The sequence below is a fragment of the Centroberyx affinis genome, unplaced genomic scaffold (assembly GCF_046629955.1).
Source record: "Centroberyx affinis isolate AG114_WGS23_722 - 3 ecotype Tasmania unplaced genomic scaffold, CSIRO-AGI_Caff_v1 ptg005644l_1, whole genome shotgun sequence".
NCBI classification, from domain to species: Eukaryota; Metazoa; Chordata; class Actinopteri; order Beryciformes; family Berycidae; genus Centroberyx; species Centroberyx affinis.
The window spans coordinates 23,232-38,948 of NW_027282841.1; the positions used below are offsets into that span (position 1 = coordinate 23,232).

The window sequence follows — 15,717 nt, forward strand, 5'->3', positions numbered from 1 at the left end:
ATGCAGAAGCAAGTGGAGGTCAGGATGCATGAAAGCCATTTGGAGCCCATAGATGACCCCACTGAGGGTCAAGCATGTGGGGGATTGTGTGAGAAAATCATGAACAACATGGTTCTGACTCTCACCGTCCTTGGTAAGTTGTAGGTCCCGCTACTTTGGACACGTAAAATTTCACTAGATGTCATATAGAATATTGAAAACAGTTGATTCACAGTTTCACAGCATTGAAAGAAAAATGTAGTTTCATACTATCATATGTCTCTGTGGCTACACTCTTTCTCAGGATATGCCATTTGAATCCTACAGTAACTACAGTGTCTATGAAGATATGCTGTATTATTTTGTTTGCAATTCATCAGTGGCCAGAAAAATAGCTAAAATTAGGATGCATCTTCATTGGTTCTGGCACTGTCTTCAACACGTTAATTTTAAGCTGTAGTTGGCATGTGTGGACATAAATGGATTGGAAAATGTCTGGATCAAGGTTCTTTATAAAGAGAGTGTTGACAGCTTGAATTACACTAAATCAGTGTAATTACTTTAATCAGCTGCAGTAAATAAAAGTGAAAACATGTGTCACATTTCTTTATTATTGCACCAACTAACCTTCTATGTGGGTGAGAGCAGATTCTGTTGTAATTACATATTAGACTCTGTGGGTAAGTGTGTTTGGGATGCAAAAATGGTCGGGCCTTTTAATAATTCATTTCCATTTGTTCAAAGATTGAATGCATCTCTAGGTAACAGTGTGACTCTGTGATACTTCATTGATAGGTTGTGATTTTATTTTTGAGGGACTGTAATTAGTGAGTGGTGAGTTTTAATTCATCACGCAGGCATTGACATCTATTCTTTATTTTAAGACACTGTTAAAATAATAAAAGTGTTCATGTTTTGTATCTCATGCTGTGAGAGTCTGCTGGCTTTGTGTTTGATATTAACTGGTGCGGTATCTTTTCCCTTGCTGGGTCAGGTGTGTTCCTGGGTTCCATCACGGGAATGCTGCTGCGGCATATATCACCTCTCCCTCCTGATGTTATTATGATTATCGGCTTCCCAGGAGAGATCCTAATGAGGATGCTGAAGATGCTTATTCTGCCTCTCGTTGTCTCCAGTCTGGTCACAGGTGGGTGAGGTATAAAAAGGGATTCTGCACTGGGTCATCGCCTTCTCTAGATGTAACATGAGCTCCTAATGTGTGAAGAATTTGCTCTGCTAAGAAGGTCACAAACTATCACCGCACACATACCGGAGAACAGATGCAGCTGATGCCAGTACTGTGCTTGATTTAAAGATATCTGTCACGCAAATGAGCTTGGTGTTATTTGGTGCTGTGTGGGGGTTCGGGTTGTGCTGGAAACACAGCATCAGGAGGAAGGGAGAGGTGGGTGTATGTTTTCTTCAGGCAAATTGAAAGAACACATATTTGATTTCAGGCTTAATGTGAGACTAGACCAAAAGCTGTTGCTGTGTCTCCCTGTTCCTGCACTGGTTTATATATTTTCAAATCTTCTGTCAGGTCTACAGATTTTTTATTCACACTTGAGGCTATTTTTTTCCAGAAAAATATGTTCTCTACGCCCCAACCTATCTGGTCATTCAGTAGTCATGATGTTTCTCCAAGACTATAAACAAAAATGACTTGCAACATCTCTCTACTCAACCCTTTGTCTCAATAATTGGTGTTGCTAAAAGATTAAAAGTGTTGTCTGTATCCATAACAAAGCGCTTACACTTTCGCATTATTAGCGAAGATGCTAACAGCTGGCAAGCATGTAACTGGTGCTAAGCTAGTTTTCACCTGTTAAATGTTACATTAATATCAAAGAGACTGAAAAAATATATAAATTACCTCTGCCCTTGTGTGCCCTCCATTCCATTTCTTCCATATTTTATTTGGTTTTGAGCCTGATGTAACAATATAAAGGTTCCAAAGGTTCCATATTATGGTTTCATGATTTTGTTTTCAAATATACAATGACACCAGATAAGAATATGTTCTTAATGATATTTTGCGAATAAATGTAGTCTAGTTAGTTTAGAAATTTGAAGACTAAGTCCTCACATGCAGAAGAGCCACAATACTGCACCCTGATTGGCCGACAACACTAGCTCATCTAAGAGCCAAATCAGTCCGAAACAGGCTGTAAAAAAAAAAAGGATAGATCTTTGAAAATACTATAACTTTAAATTCATCAACTCAAACAAAATCAAATTTTAACATTGTCTGTATATGTATATAAATAGAGGACATTTTGAATTTCAGCACCCCTTTAATTGTACAGTATGTGCAATATACAGTATATCTCAGGATATATCTTTCATTTTTGACACCTCTGGCTTGATTCAACTACAAAACTTCCCATGCCAACAGGACTAGCTGGTTTGGATGCTAAATCCAGCGGTCGCCTGGGCACCAGGGCCATGGTGTACTACATGTCGACGACGGTGATCGCTGCCGTCCTGGGAGTGGTGCTGGTGCTGCTCATCCATCCAGGGAATCCCAAGCTGAGGGCGAATCTGGGACAGGGGAAGAAGAACGATGACGTCTCCAGTGTGGACGCTTTCTTCGATCTCATCCGCAATCTCTTCCCAGAGAACTTGGTGCAGGCCTGCTTCCAACAGGTACGAGTCTTGTACAAAACGTTTCCGACCATCACGTGCGCTCTGATTCGCCCATTACTAACTCTGTTTTTTTCCCTCTCACCTCTCTTCCAGATCCAGACAGTAATCACCAAAGTACCGGTGCCCACTAACAGGACTAAAGCACCTCCGCAGTTCACAGTCAAGAGGTCGCTTCAGTTCAAAGGCGGAATGAATGTCCTTGGTTGGTGAAAAGTTTGAGAGTATTCATAGTGTACAGTTGAAAAGAAATGGCAGTCTTTGGGGAAAAAAAATGTTCTTTTCCCTTTCAATGTCATATAAAAACCAATGGATCAAAAATTACTCATTTTGCCACCATTACCTGCAAAGTGGTTTCTGCCTTATAGTGAAAATATTTTCAATCTGTCAGTTGGCTTTCCTCGTATTACCAGCACCTGCAGAAGAATGTATTATACCTTAAATATGGCTTTCATTTTGTACTTCCATATACATATTCCATATTCCATATTCCAACAAGTGTCAGCTGTTTGCCTGTAAATCTTTGTTGTACTAGCATTTGAAAAAACACTCTTTCATTGCAATGGCTATTGCCAGTAATTCTAGGAATCAGACTGTAAGACACCCTGATGAAACTTTTTTCTTCCTGGTTGCTTATTTTAAACTGGATGTTTTTTTTTTTGTTTACTTACAGGTTTGATTGGATTTTTTGTTGCTTTTGGAATTATTATGGGGAAAATGGGAGAGAAGGCCAAGCTGATGTTGGAGTTTTTCAATGTCCTGAATGAGATTGTTATGCGGCTGGTTGGCGCAATTATGTGGTAAGTGCAGTCCGCCAAAAAAATATCGCTCCACATTCAGTAAACTTGCCAAATAATTTCCCATTTTTTTGCTGTTCATTCTCTCTGAAAATGATATCCATGTAGAATACTAACCTAGTGATGCATCTAAACATCTAAATGCGTGTTCCACAGTAAACATAACCATGTATCTATCTGCAGGTACTCCCCTATTGGTATTGCCTGCCTCATCTGTGGAAAGATCATCTCGATTAATGACTTGGAGGTGGTTGCAAGACAGCTGGGGTTGTACATGGTGACGGTGGTAGTGGGCCTCATCATCCACGGAGGCATCTTTCTTCCGTTAATATATTTTGTCATAGTCAAGCAGAATCCCTTCACGTTCTTCATGGGGATTTTCCAGGCTTGGGTCACAGCGCTTGGAACAGCATCCAGGTAGATTTTCTCCCATATTCAGTGTTTTGTCCATCTTTTCCTAGGATTATTATACTCGAATACTGGAGAGACAAATAGCAACTATGATTTAGTCTTACGAGCAATGGTTTCTCGCTTCGCCCCCATGTTAGTTTAGGTTTTTTTGTTTTTTTTTGTTTCACATTTTCCTTACTTAATGTTTTTTTTAATGACATGAGATGCACTCTTTCCCCTCTCAAGGTGAGCTCAGTTTTTCACTAGTTCAGCTATGAGAAACACTTTTTAATTATCAGACAAAACAAACAAAACAACCCCTGAGTCAGACCCACCACTGTTTTCAACCTTGAAGTGAATTCAAAACAATATAAAAGTTTTTCTTTTCTTCCTGTAGTGAAGTTCTACTCATCAAAGGCATTCAAATATCTCCTTTAATAAATTGACAATGCATAAATGAAGCAGGGTTAGGGTTATTTTAGCAAGAATAGTAGAATTGTATAATTAAGTTTCAAAGCTGGACTAACTGGATCACTGAGTGTGATCCAGTCAAATTAATTCTCTTCAGACAGTCTTTCTAAAATTGTTATGGAAGCTCTTAAGGTCTGCAAGATTTTACTGTTGAATCAGCTATAGAGTTACTAAAGTTTTAATGAATCCATACTAAAGCATCTGTTCTCATTTTCCATCCCAGTGCCGGCACCTTGCCTGTCACATTCCGATGCTTGGAAGACAACTTGGGCATCGACAAGAGAGTGACACGTTTTGTACTCCCAGTGGGTGCCACCATCAACATGGATGGCACGGCGCTTTACGAGGCCGTGGCCGCCATCTTCATAGCACAGATGAACGGCATTGAGCTGGACTGGGGCCAGATCGTTACTGTAAGGTGAGACTCCACGCTAGAAAAGGCTGTGACGATACATTGTAAGGTAAACTTTTGGCAATAAATCCACCAAACATCCCATACCAGGGGTGTCAAGCCTGTCTGAGTGTAAATGAGGCTTGAATAGCCTGTTATATTTCTATTTATCTGATTATTCTGTTAATATTGGTGAAATCTGTATACACAGTAAAATCTTTATCTGAACCTCGTGGATCTTGTTTGGACAATAGAGATGACTGAAATAAATAGATTTATTTCAATAGTTATACTATCGTACATGCGTGAATTAAGATGCTTCCACATCAATTTTAAAAAACAATTGACATGCTTTTAAATATCAACAATACAATTTCAATAATTTCTCAATCCATAGAATATAACAATCAATGTATATTTTCGTAGTTATACTCATATACTCAGTTTGATTTGATTGATTTCAGTCATGTGAAATGTTTCTTTTTTTTCATACCACTTTTATTAGAAAAATAGTTGCTGATTATTGTTGAGATGCAGAATGGCTGGGATACGTTGGAAGCTTACTGCCTCCAGCTGATGTTTGAACTTCCTCGTCTCATTTTCAGTATGACGGCCACCCTGGCCAGTGTTGGAGCGGCCAGTATCCCCAGTGCCGGACTGGTCACCATGCTCCTGATCCTGACGGCGGTGGGGCTTCCCACCCAGGATATCAGTCTGCTGGTGGCTGTCGACTGGCTGCTGTGAGTACCCCGTCCACACAAACACCTGTGATCAAAACCGATGTACACAGACTCTACCCAAACTTTATATGCGGAGGGTATGACAAACACCTACACACACTTGCTGTCTGGTAGGTCTTTCCCAGGAAAACTCCTCTGGCTCACAGCAAGTGATGCGTTTTACGAGTAAACACAGAAATGCTAAAGCAACGGCCAAGGTAGCATCAAAACTGTCAGTCATGACTTTACATGTGTCCTTCACACACAATGTCTTGGACACCACTAATCAGATTTTGACAAAACTTTGGGGGATGATGCATGTCATTGCTCCATTTCGGCATTTTCAAAATTACACTGATTAGCCGCTGATTGGACTTTTACAATTCTTAAGGGAATGATGTGTCTCATTGCGCCATTCTGGCATTTTTAAAAATGCACTGATTGGCTTAAGGAGGGCACTACAACATCTGTTTACTTGTTGGATTATGACAAATCCTTGGGAAATGATGCATCTCACTGCTACATTCCAGCATTCAAATTTACACTGATTGCCCCAAGGGGGAATGACAATTGCAGCTGAAAACAGAGGTGACATATTTGTTTCTGATTGGCCCAGACGGTGACTTCATCATTGGTGGGAGACAATGTGTCATTTACATCTTTTTACCCACATCTCATTACAGAGCGAATGGGAAATCAATTTGTTGAAAAAACACTTGATTGTTCTCCTTTCTCCAGTGTTGTTCCGCCTTCTTTTGATGAGTATTTTTTCTCCATCTTTCTCCTCACATTCCCCTCCAAATATGCAGGGATCGGTTCCGGACCTCAGTCAATGTGGTTGGAGACTCCTATGGAGCGGGTATCGTCTACCACCTTTCCAAAGACGAGCTCGACACCTTCGATGCCCAGCAGACCCGGGGCGAGGAATTTGAGATGTCAAAGACACAATCCTACTTTGAAAATAACACCAACCAGAACGTATATTCAACTCACCACAACTCAATCTTGATAGACGACTGCAAGGTACATTTCACGTTAACGGATATAGAGACTTGTATGTAGAGAATCCTCCCCAGCTGTTTGTCTGTGCTTGTCTTTCTTTTCTTGTCTGTGTTTGTCTTTCTTTTTATGTGGTTTCGTAAACTGTCATACGTGTGTATTTGTGAATAGACAATATAATATTTTAATTGAAAACAATGTGAAAAGGTGAAAAGGTGTCACCTGTTAATCATATGAAAAAGCAGTTTTTGTGATACCAGTGTATAGTTCATCAAAACCATTCAAATTATTTTTTTCCATTTATGTTCTTATATACTTTTTCTTTTGGAAACATCCTTAAGAAAGCTCTTTTTCTCACACCAAATCCTTATGAACTGCCTAAGGTGTTTATATATTTTTAAGCATCAATCTTTCCTGAGCTTTGTCTTGTATCAGATCATATTTGATTTGTATTTTGCTTTGGAATGTCTTAATTGATTTTCTAAGGACTTGTGTGGGTTTTTTTTCTTAATTGGACATGTATTTGTGGCAGCCTGACCAAATTACAGTTCTCAGTTTTTTGTTAACTTTTTAAAAAGTGTTTTTGTTGCCAGTGGTACACATAAAGACTGCTATTTCAAAATGTTTTATCCAAAGTGACACATACATTAATGAAATGCCTATTTCAAATTATTATTTGCTACCCATATAGCCAGCTCTCTTATCAGAGTACAGCAATTAAGTGATTGCTGTTATTTTTTGGAGCATTTCATTTGATTTTAATCATAGTATTTTTTTAAAAAATATTTCATTACCTGTATGATGCAACTTTGTCAGATACTAAAGTTGCATTCTGATAATTTGATGAACTGATGAGTATTGTAATTCGGTTGGGCAGAGAATCCATAAAATACATGGCCAGCTCAGAAAAATTATAAACATCCCTGTAATGATATGCTACTGTCACTGACAAAACTACAATACAATCACATGGAAAACAGCATCACTGTATCAATGTATCATATTCAAAGATTTTAAATGTTTTTCTATTTGGAAACCACCGATGGGGATTCACACAGTAAATTCAGCCCCAAGTTCAATGGCCTGAATGTAATGAAGCATGGTTTCTCTGCTCCCAACCGTTGACAGTTTGCATATGACGGTGCCTTGGCCCCATAGTTAGATGTCCTTGATAATTGCTTACAGGTCACCATGGGCAAAAATGGCAAGACTGCAGAGTTCTCTCTTGTTGAGGAGGAACCATGGAAACGCGAGTAAAGCAAACCCAGATGCTGCTGCGCCTTACCCTGAGTTCCACCAGCTTTTTCTTTCTGCCGACAAAACTAAACAAAACAACAAAAAAGAAACAAAAAAAAAAAAAATCAAAGTTAGCAGAGCCAACTGTTAGCTCTGCAATACCAAACTGTGGTCGGACAGTCTTTTTCCTTCCCAGTTACCCAGCAGGGTAACAACTGGAGCAAACTACAGATGACTCACCAACTTGTACTAGATCTTGCACTTGCCCTGATTAGATACAAACTGTAATCAAGTGGTGCATTTCAGGCACTTTGTATGAATGAAAAACATTCAGTTGACAACACTCAGGGCCTTACTTGGTGCTGCTGCAAGCTTTCTGTTATGTAAAGGAAAATACTTCTGTGTTTTGCAACATCTCATTTTTGTTTTGTAATGAATGCTTTTCTTTGTAGCTTAAAGGCATAATTCATAATGTGTGTTCTTTGGATTATGGTCTTGCCAATTAAATACCATACAAAGACCAAGTGAGAGACGGGTTGAAAATTGGAGTAAATCAACCTTGAATAAATATAATAAGTCAACAGGTCAGAATTTCACAAATTGTTCCATTAACCACTGATTTTTGTATTCACTTATTATTGAATGGTTGTCACTATCAATATGCTTCATGTATTTCAATGATTTCTGAAACATTCTGCCTTCTCATAAAATCTTCACAAACACTCAACCTATTCAGCTTCAAAATAAAGCAAACTTGGTTCATGAAAACAGAAAACAAACTAAGCAAATCAGCGCTCCCTGTGGCAGTACGATGGAAGTGCAGGTTGGTAAAAGACTGCATGATCTTTGGCTGTTTGACTTAAGAGATTACACCCTGATGTCGCACACATGGTCAAGCCTAAGCAGTGGAGCTTAGTTCAGGACTTAGACCTTAAGAGGGGTGGGCGTGGCCTCCAAATGTGGCAACATATTTATAAATGGCGGCCTAACCCTAACCCTAGCACAAACAGTGCAGGAAATGTTGCAGAGAGCCATGCAGGGGCAAACAGATTACTTGTAGGGTTTTCTCCCATGTGCGTGCGGGCACCAACGCATCACCAGTTAATGTATTCTGTTTTTATCTTTGTATCTATTCTTTATGTGTGAAGTATGCTTGTGTACTGGAACGTGTGTACGCATATTATGTGTGTCTGTGTTCATGTGCGTGCGTGCAGGAGAGTGAGGGAGATAGATAGGGAGAGAGAGAGAGAGAGAGAGGGGGGTGAGATAAAGAGAGAAAGAAAGATGTAAGATACAAGGAGAGAAAGAGCAGTTGTCTCTCAGACTCTCAGCAGGCCAGTGCATTGCTCTGTTTTGTTTCAAACTGTTTATTTCTTTGCTAAATGACAACCTTGCCTTGAAGATGTCAACTGCAAAGTGCAGTCAGTGTGATGATTTAAGACATTTCTTTCTGGATAAAAGTAACTCTATCCATTTCATTAGAGCATTAGGACTGATATTGGATTAGAAGAAATAAAGGTCTGTCAATCTCTCCACCAGCCAGCTTTACTAGAGTTTCAGTGAGGACGGCTGAGCCTTCCTCACAACATTTTCCTTGGCTCTTGCAGTGTTTAGATGCATTTTTGAAATGGCACATAAATACAATAAAATAAGCTTGTAATTAAGTATAAGGTCAACCAGCTATTGGCATGTCTGTTTAGCATGTGCACACTAAACTCTTCCTCCTGGATTTAGACAAATCTGATGCCATAACAACAAGGTCATTGGATGTTGAGTTTTACTGTATATACTCTGTTTCAAACTTAGCTGAAAACTGGACTATTTATTTCTCTTTTTTTTTTGCACCAGCTTATATCTTCATGTTTAAAGTGCCTCCTTGCACTTTGTGTATATATTCTATCTAGGTCAAATGTATAATTCAAGTGTATAGAATCTGACATTTTTTGTCATCTGTCAGAATTATTTTTTTTGCTATAAGTTTCTATAAAAAAAATCACCATATAACAAAAGTTAAAATTATAGAGCAGTGTTGACTGTCCTCCTATGGGCAGTGGTCCACTAGTTATCTCACTAGGTTATGAACTTATTATTTATTTATAATATTTTTTTCTGTTTTTGAGAGTGTTAGATGCTGTTTATACTATAACTTTGCTACCAAACTACTGTAGGGAGCTCCAAATGATTGACAGAGAAGATGCATATGAAAAAAACAACAACAATATTTTTCACTTGTTCAACTGTTTAATGATGAGTGAATATTGTTAATGACTGTAAAATCAAATGAGCACGTTCTGTCAGAGTTAAATTAAGACGGTCTTGTGGGAATGAGAATATTGGTGTTGGCAGCTACAGCATGTCTATTTGTAGCTTCACCTAATCAAGCCACCCAGTATTGGCTCAGGAGCTGTCTCTCTCCAGAACGGAAAAGAGTCATCATTCCAAACCCATTATCTATTCATTTACAACTATGTCAGTTTGTCTTCTTTGTCTTTTTCCTCCCGAGGCCCTCGCTGTAAATAAGAGTATGTTCTTAGTCAACTGGCCTGGTGTGAAGGATTAGATTTTTCTATAAATATTTATGTCAAAATGTACATTTAGATAACTAAACTTATATTTTCTATCTCTCTTTTTGATTCAATACACACGTTGGTCCAAGAATGTATTCAACATTTTCTGACACCCCCATGAAATTCACTGTAGTAGTGCTGCACTTAATTTTTGATGTTGACTGGGTGAATGCTGGATTGAAAGGGGTCATACTAAATAAACTATGAGAAAGCACAAAAATATTTGTCAGACAAATGGACTGAAAGTGTGTAAACGTTTTAATACTTGTGTGTAAATATTAATGGAAAATGGAAATAAATGTTTATTGATGAGCTGCCTTTGTGTTTATTTCTCAAAATTAGGGTGGCCAGATTTCGGATGCTACACAGTAACAATGATACAGCATATTAATGTTCCTAAACTGCATGGCAAACAACTGAAATAGTTGTACTGTGAAGTTCATCAAGAAACTATCAAGAAACTACATGCAAAACAAGTTAGTGGACTGAACGCTATTTAAGATCTAAGTTAAGATCATACATCGTGTATGGGGAAAACTACAGTGCAGCTTAATATAAATTACAATCAACAGAGTCTGTGTTAATATTATGAAAAACACACTCAAAAACATATTTTAACCTGACTGGACACAAAACTGTACTCATGTGTCCACCGACAGACGTTTAAGTTACAAATGATTAATTTGCACTATATTTACATAACGTAAAGACAGAAAATAAAACACTGCAAAGACTTTTCAGATGTATTTGAGATAAATGGTATTCGTGCCTCTTACCTGACATTCTTTGTATTTTACAGTGAAAACCATAGTTTACATGATAATATGACAATAAATATCTCAACAAAGTTACCCCTGTAGTTTCAAAGTACAGGTGTGTCAAGAGTTTTAGAAAAGGCCAGTATTGTTGCACTGCCTGGGCCCAGAGCCTCGAAGGTCCACAGAAATCTGTCGTTCGACAGCCGCGGCCGTTTTGTTCCTCTGATCAAATTCATCTGCTCAAAATACAATCTTGTGGTTCTGTGATGAGTCTCAAGCCTCCAATAAGCGTCTGTCTGCTGTGGAGTCTCAAGGCAGTGGGTCTTTCTCTGGGAGCTCGTCCAGGGGGATGACTGTGTACTCTGCTGCCTGTCCATTTTCTCTGGGCTTGTCTTTCTGCAGGAATGTCTCCATCTCTAGCTCCCTCTGCTGGTTTGCCTTGGTCTCCTCCTTCCTCTGAGATGCTTGGCTTGGTCCATTCCACCTAAGCAGCAAGAATATAGTTCTATTATTCAAATACAGTTATATGGCGAAAAATATTGTTCCTCTGATCTGAGGTTCAATGCTAAGAATATATGCATTTTTTTCTGCTGTTGAAATCTCACCTGTCTCTAGTAGCGATGGCAACGCAGACTAATACCATTGCCGCCAGACCAACAACAAATCCAGTAATGATCATCCAGCCTGGTGATATGGGAGAGATAAAGTAAGTAAGCAGAATTTCAACAGTCACTTTTTGGGTTAAAAGTATCAGTGTGTCATTCCCTGGTTAAAAAAGAGTTAAAAAAAAATCTCTTGGAGCCAGTCCTGCAGAAATTCCTTGTTGGATTACTAAATGACTTTTTTTATCTGGACTCACCTGGTGTACCATGTCCTGTTGCCTTGGATGAAGTAGGGTCAATACCATTTTGTGGCACTATAATATGATGTGAAGGACCAGAAAACAGTGAGTTAAAAGCTAAATCTCTCATAGACAATCAATGAACATTTATCCCAATAATATAATAGCGGCATTAGTAAAGATTAGGATAGGTCTAGATTACTTACTAATACTTTTGACTTCACGTTCAGATTGCTTAGATTTGATGATCTCCTCAGTCACCACTGGTGGAGGAGCAGGGGTTTGTGTCGTCTCTGCAGTAGGGGGCGCCACTGTTGATTCACTGGGTATTCCAAAGCCTGAACCTGAGCCTGAGCCTGAACCTTCCGGTTCCAGTCGGTACGTTCTTTTGCCGTTGTTTCTGAAAAGACCAGCGGTGGAGGTTGATGGTGTAGTGCTAAGTTCTGCTGCTGCCTGTTCTTCTTCTGTATCACTTTCGTAAATTATGCCAGACGTAGAACTGGAGCTGAAGGTTGAGCTGGAGCTGGAGGCAGTACTAAAGGTGGTATCTAGCATCCTTTCATCTCCAGACTCTGAAACGGGGCTACGGCTTGGAGTGAGGCTCGACTGGGCTACACTTTCCGTGGTTTCTTCCATAAAAAGGTCTTCTTCTTCTTCTTCTTCAACACTTGGCACCGATGGCGAGATAGAGCCAGACTGAGGGCTTTGGGTGGAAAATGAATTTGCATTTGGGTCTTCACTATCCCTCAGCAACACAGTGGAGGTAGAGCTTGTAGTAGGTGGAAGACTTGGAGCCAGGCTTTGATAGAGTCCGTTCTCTTCGCTGCCCTCCATGGCTCCACTGGCCTCCATCATGTCTGATTCATCTGAAGGGCTTTGAGAGGTAGCGTCCTCGGAGTCAGAAGAGGGGTACTGGGTGTGTGATAGTTGAACTGTCGTGTTTCTTTGGGGTGATTCAGTTGTGACTGAAGGGAAAAATGAGTCCACGATGAACCCATCCGTTATGGCCTCTCGAAGAACCTCATACTCCTCTGTGGCAGGAGTTTGGCTCACAGCTACAACAAAGAGGAGGAAAAAACCAAAGTGTTTACCTACTAGCCCTGACATGAGGGAAAAGGAAATTTACTGAGCTTTTTTGTATTAGAAAAATTACCACACAGGGCTTACATGCTTCGCCCAAAACTCTTGTTTAAACTTGTTGCGGAGGCTTTTGATGAGGTGTGGTGAGAGACAGGGCGAGTAATGATTAACTTAGATGACTAATCGTCAGTGTGTGAGTTAACAAAGGAGAGGCAGTTTCATCAAATTATTCATTTTCATTAAAGCATACCACAAAGCCTTTGGCACGCCCAATAAAACAGTGTAAACCATGACTGTTCAATTTCCCTGTTGTGCTTGGAAAGAAGCCATTGTCAGGGTTTGGCATCACATAAGCGCTTGATCTTGAAAGTGGAAGTGAGAGACAAATAAGGCAACAAACTTTATCAGCCAGTTGATGCAGAAATTCATTGTTGGAGATGGCTTTTTCTTTTTTTTTTTTTAAATGTCATTCAAATTCAAGCCTTATTTCATGTTCAAAGACCAGTATTTTCACAACTTCAGTAATAATATTTCTGTAAAATGGGATTTTTTTTACACACTGATTTGTTTATTCTCTTGATGCTTAACAGAGCCATTTGTATTATCCCTTTGTGGTGTGTTGCATAATAAAATCCCAAGAAACTCTAGAGGGAAAAGTTACGTAGTATCAAAATCATTTCAGAATCACACCATACATCTCCATTTACCATTTCTGTCCAGTCATGTTCAGTATTGGCGATCGCTATGAAGTTACCGTTTGCCCGGACTTGTGTAACAGTCCTTCACTGATCTTTGGTTTCACCTTATTCAGGATATACGCATTAATGCACCTCCTGGAGCAGCTCAGCACATTTTACAAAGACCTCTGTGTGTAGTCAGGGGAGCCAATGAAACCCGCGCACCGACAACGAAATACTACTCTGGAATTCTTTGAGATAGAGTTGGGGCCGCGAGTTTGGCCTGAAACATAAGGAGCATCTTAGGTGAGGGTGAGAGAACTGCTGACTCACAAGGTAAGCAAAAGGACAGCATGGGAATTATTTGAATTCCACAAGTCTATGTAGGTAATTTATTTGACACTAGTACCGACTGCAAAACCCATGACTATGTCCTTAATAAAAGGAAGGATTACATTATCTACTAGCACTACGCTATTCTCATTATGTTGTCCGATGGTCAGTATCCTAGATGAGAATGATGGCAGAGATTGGAATACACATAATGTTGCAGCAGCATCGAAAAGTGTCACACATTTCTGTCTGGATTTGGATTCAAAGTTTACAGTTTACTCCTTAAAGACAAAATCACTTTGCCGTTAGAATCACATGAACATCCAAGGCGAAAAACAGAGTGTGTCTATGTGAGAAACAGAGAAACAGAGAGAGAGAGAAAGAGAGAGAGGACTGTCACTTACCATTAAAAGGTATTGACTGAACAAGGGTCAAAAGTCCAAAAGTAACCCCAAGAAGAAGATTCCTCATCCTGAGACCAGATATCAGTGATTTGAGCGATGAAGTGAAGTTTACTGTTTGCAAGGCGGAAGTATTTGGAGCGCTGAACTGATGATTTGAGGCAGGTGAAACTTTTGCTTCACTTTTTATACACAGCACCAGAGTAGGAGTCACATCAGTACAACAATGGTTGGCGACACATGCAGGAGGGCTGGCACACCTGTGAACACACCCTCTTCCTCACTGATTCCCTCACACACTTTCACAACCCTTTCTCTTTTTTCCCAGTCACAGCCTACGCACAAATTCACCATAAATGATAGCGAGAAGTCACGCAATGTGAAATGTGGGGTTTTTTTCTCTTTATTGGCAGTGTTGTTGGGGAAGCTACTATGTTTTGCACATTGTTACTTCACACTGGACGAAGATGAACTTCAACATAGCTAGAGAAATATACTTTTGTGAACTTAAGTTACTTAGGAAAATGAGATCTAACTACTCTGGAATTATTAAATGGCATCTGCAATGCATGCAATACAAGACTGAAAAACTAAAACACTGATTAGCATGTTAACAAAAAAACATATATGGTAACACTTTACAATGGTGTTATTCAAGTATATTAACCTGTGTATTAACCTATGGAAAAGTACTGTGTAGATACTTGTTGAATACATAATGTGCTATGGTGTAACACTCTATTCAAATGTCTTCATTAAAACAGTGTTGTTACACTGTATATATAGTATAAATACACAGTATATTATGTATTAGGGAGGTGTTGGTGTGAGTGATTTTGGTTTGGTGTGCAAATATATAAAAGGCTCTTTGTAACATCTGACTTGTTTGTTTATAGCCAGTTGGCAGTTGCCTCAACATGACAATAAAAGTAATAAGTAATAAGAAAGAATTGTTTAGCTACAGTTACAGTTTAAACCAGAGCATGACGTTAATTAGGCTACATGTAGTGAAACTACTCCCTACACCTAATTCAAGGTCAAGTTCATTTATTTATACAGCCATTTATCACAAGCCTGTCTCAAAGGATTTTAGAGAATGAGCCGAACTAGATCTAACTGATCAACAATCAATCATAGAACAGAATGATGTAAGACAAACACAAGGAAGCAGAACAAAGCACAAGACACACAATCGCATATTTTAGCAAGACATAGCAAGCCCTCCTATTCTCCATCTGTTTATTGGTTATTAAAGAGATTGGGAAGGCTCTCATCATTTCCTGACTTTCCTTTTAAGACAATGGGAAGGTAAAATTTGAGATATTAGAAGGATAGCAGTCAGTGGTTGTGTATGCAACTCTTAGTGCCAAACAATATGCAAGGCAGTGTAAAATCTGTTGACTTGCAGTTGTGAAAATAAATTTGGAATGAGTCC

The 15,717-nt window shown here is 39.2% G+C and overlaps 2 protein-coding genes across 2 annotated transcripts; one reads left to right on the plus strand and one right to left on the minus strand.

Annotated features, from left to right (window-relative positions):
• On the plus strand, nucleotides 1-7,646 carry LOC139667580 (excitatory amino acid transporter 2-like). The gene is made up of 10 exons (XM_071547067.1): nucleotides 1-133; nucleotides 974-1,126; nucleotides 2,375-2,625; nucleotides 2,719-2,827; nucleotides 3,296-3,422; nucleotides 3,603-3,836; nucleotides 4,504-4,698; nucleotides 5,277-5,411; nucleotides 6,200-6,413; nucleotides 7,575-7,646. The coding sequence occupies exons 1-10, from the start codon at nucleotides 1-3 to the stop codon at nucleotides 7,644-7,646; spliced, it is 1,623 nt and encodes a 540-aa protein (XP_071403168.1).
• A 3,277-nt stretch (nucleotides 7,647-10,923) lies between these two features.
• On the minus strand, nucleotides 10,924-14,452 carry LOC139667585 (uncharacterized). The gene is made up of 5 exons (XM_071547072.1): nucleotides 14,286-14,452; nucleotides 11,998-12,846; nucleotides 11,810-11,866; nucleotides 11,556-11,634; nucleotides 10,924-11,434 (listed from the first exon to the last, which is right to left on the minus strand). The coding sequence occupies exons 1-5, from the start codon at nucleotides 14,350-14,352 to the stop codon at nucleotides 11,260-11,262; spliced, it is 1,227 nt and encodes a 408-aa protein (XP_071403173.1). The 5' UTR covers nucleotides 14,353-14,452; the 3' UTR covers nucleotides 10,924-11,259.
• Nucleotides 14,453-15,717: the final 1,265 nt, after the last annotated feature.

Excerpts from the sequence above, each read along its gene's own strand:
- LOC139667580 (XM_071547067.1), top strand. The coding sequence starts at position 1 with ATGCAGAAGCAAGTGGAGGTCAGGATGCATGAAAGCCATTTGGAGCCC. Across the intron at positions 5,412-6,199 it reads GTGGCTGTCGACTGGCTGCT|GGATCGGTTCCGGACCTCAG; the intron begins GTGAGTACCCCG and ends CCAAATATGCAG. Across the intron at positions 6,414-7,574 it reads TCTTGATAGACGACTGCAAG|GTCACCATGGGCAAAAATGG; the intron begins GTACATTTCACG and ends AATTGCTTACAG.
- LOC139667585 (XM_071547072.1), bottom strand. The coding sequence starts at position 14,352 with ATGAGGAATCTTCTTCTTGGGGTTACTTTTGGACTTTTGACCCTTGTT. Across the intron at positions 12,847-14,285 it reads TCAGTCAATACCTTTTAATG|CTGTGAGCCAAACTCCTGCC; the intron begins GTAAGTGACAGT and ends TCTTTGTTGTAG. Across the intron at positions 11,867-11,997 it reads ACGTGAAGTCAAAAGTATTA|TGCCACAAAATGGTATTGAC; the intron begins GTAAGTAATCTA and ends ATCATATTATAG.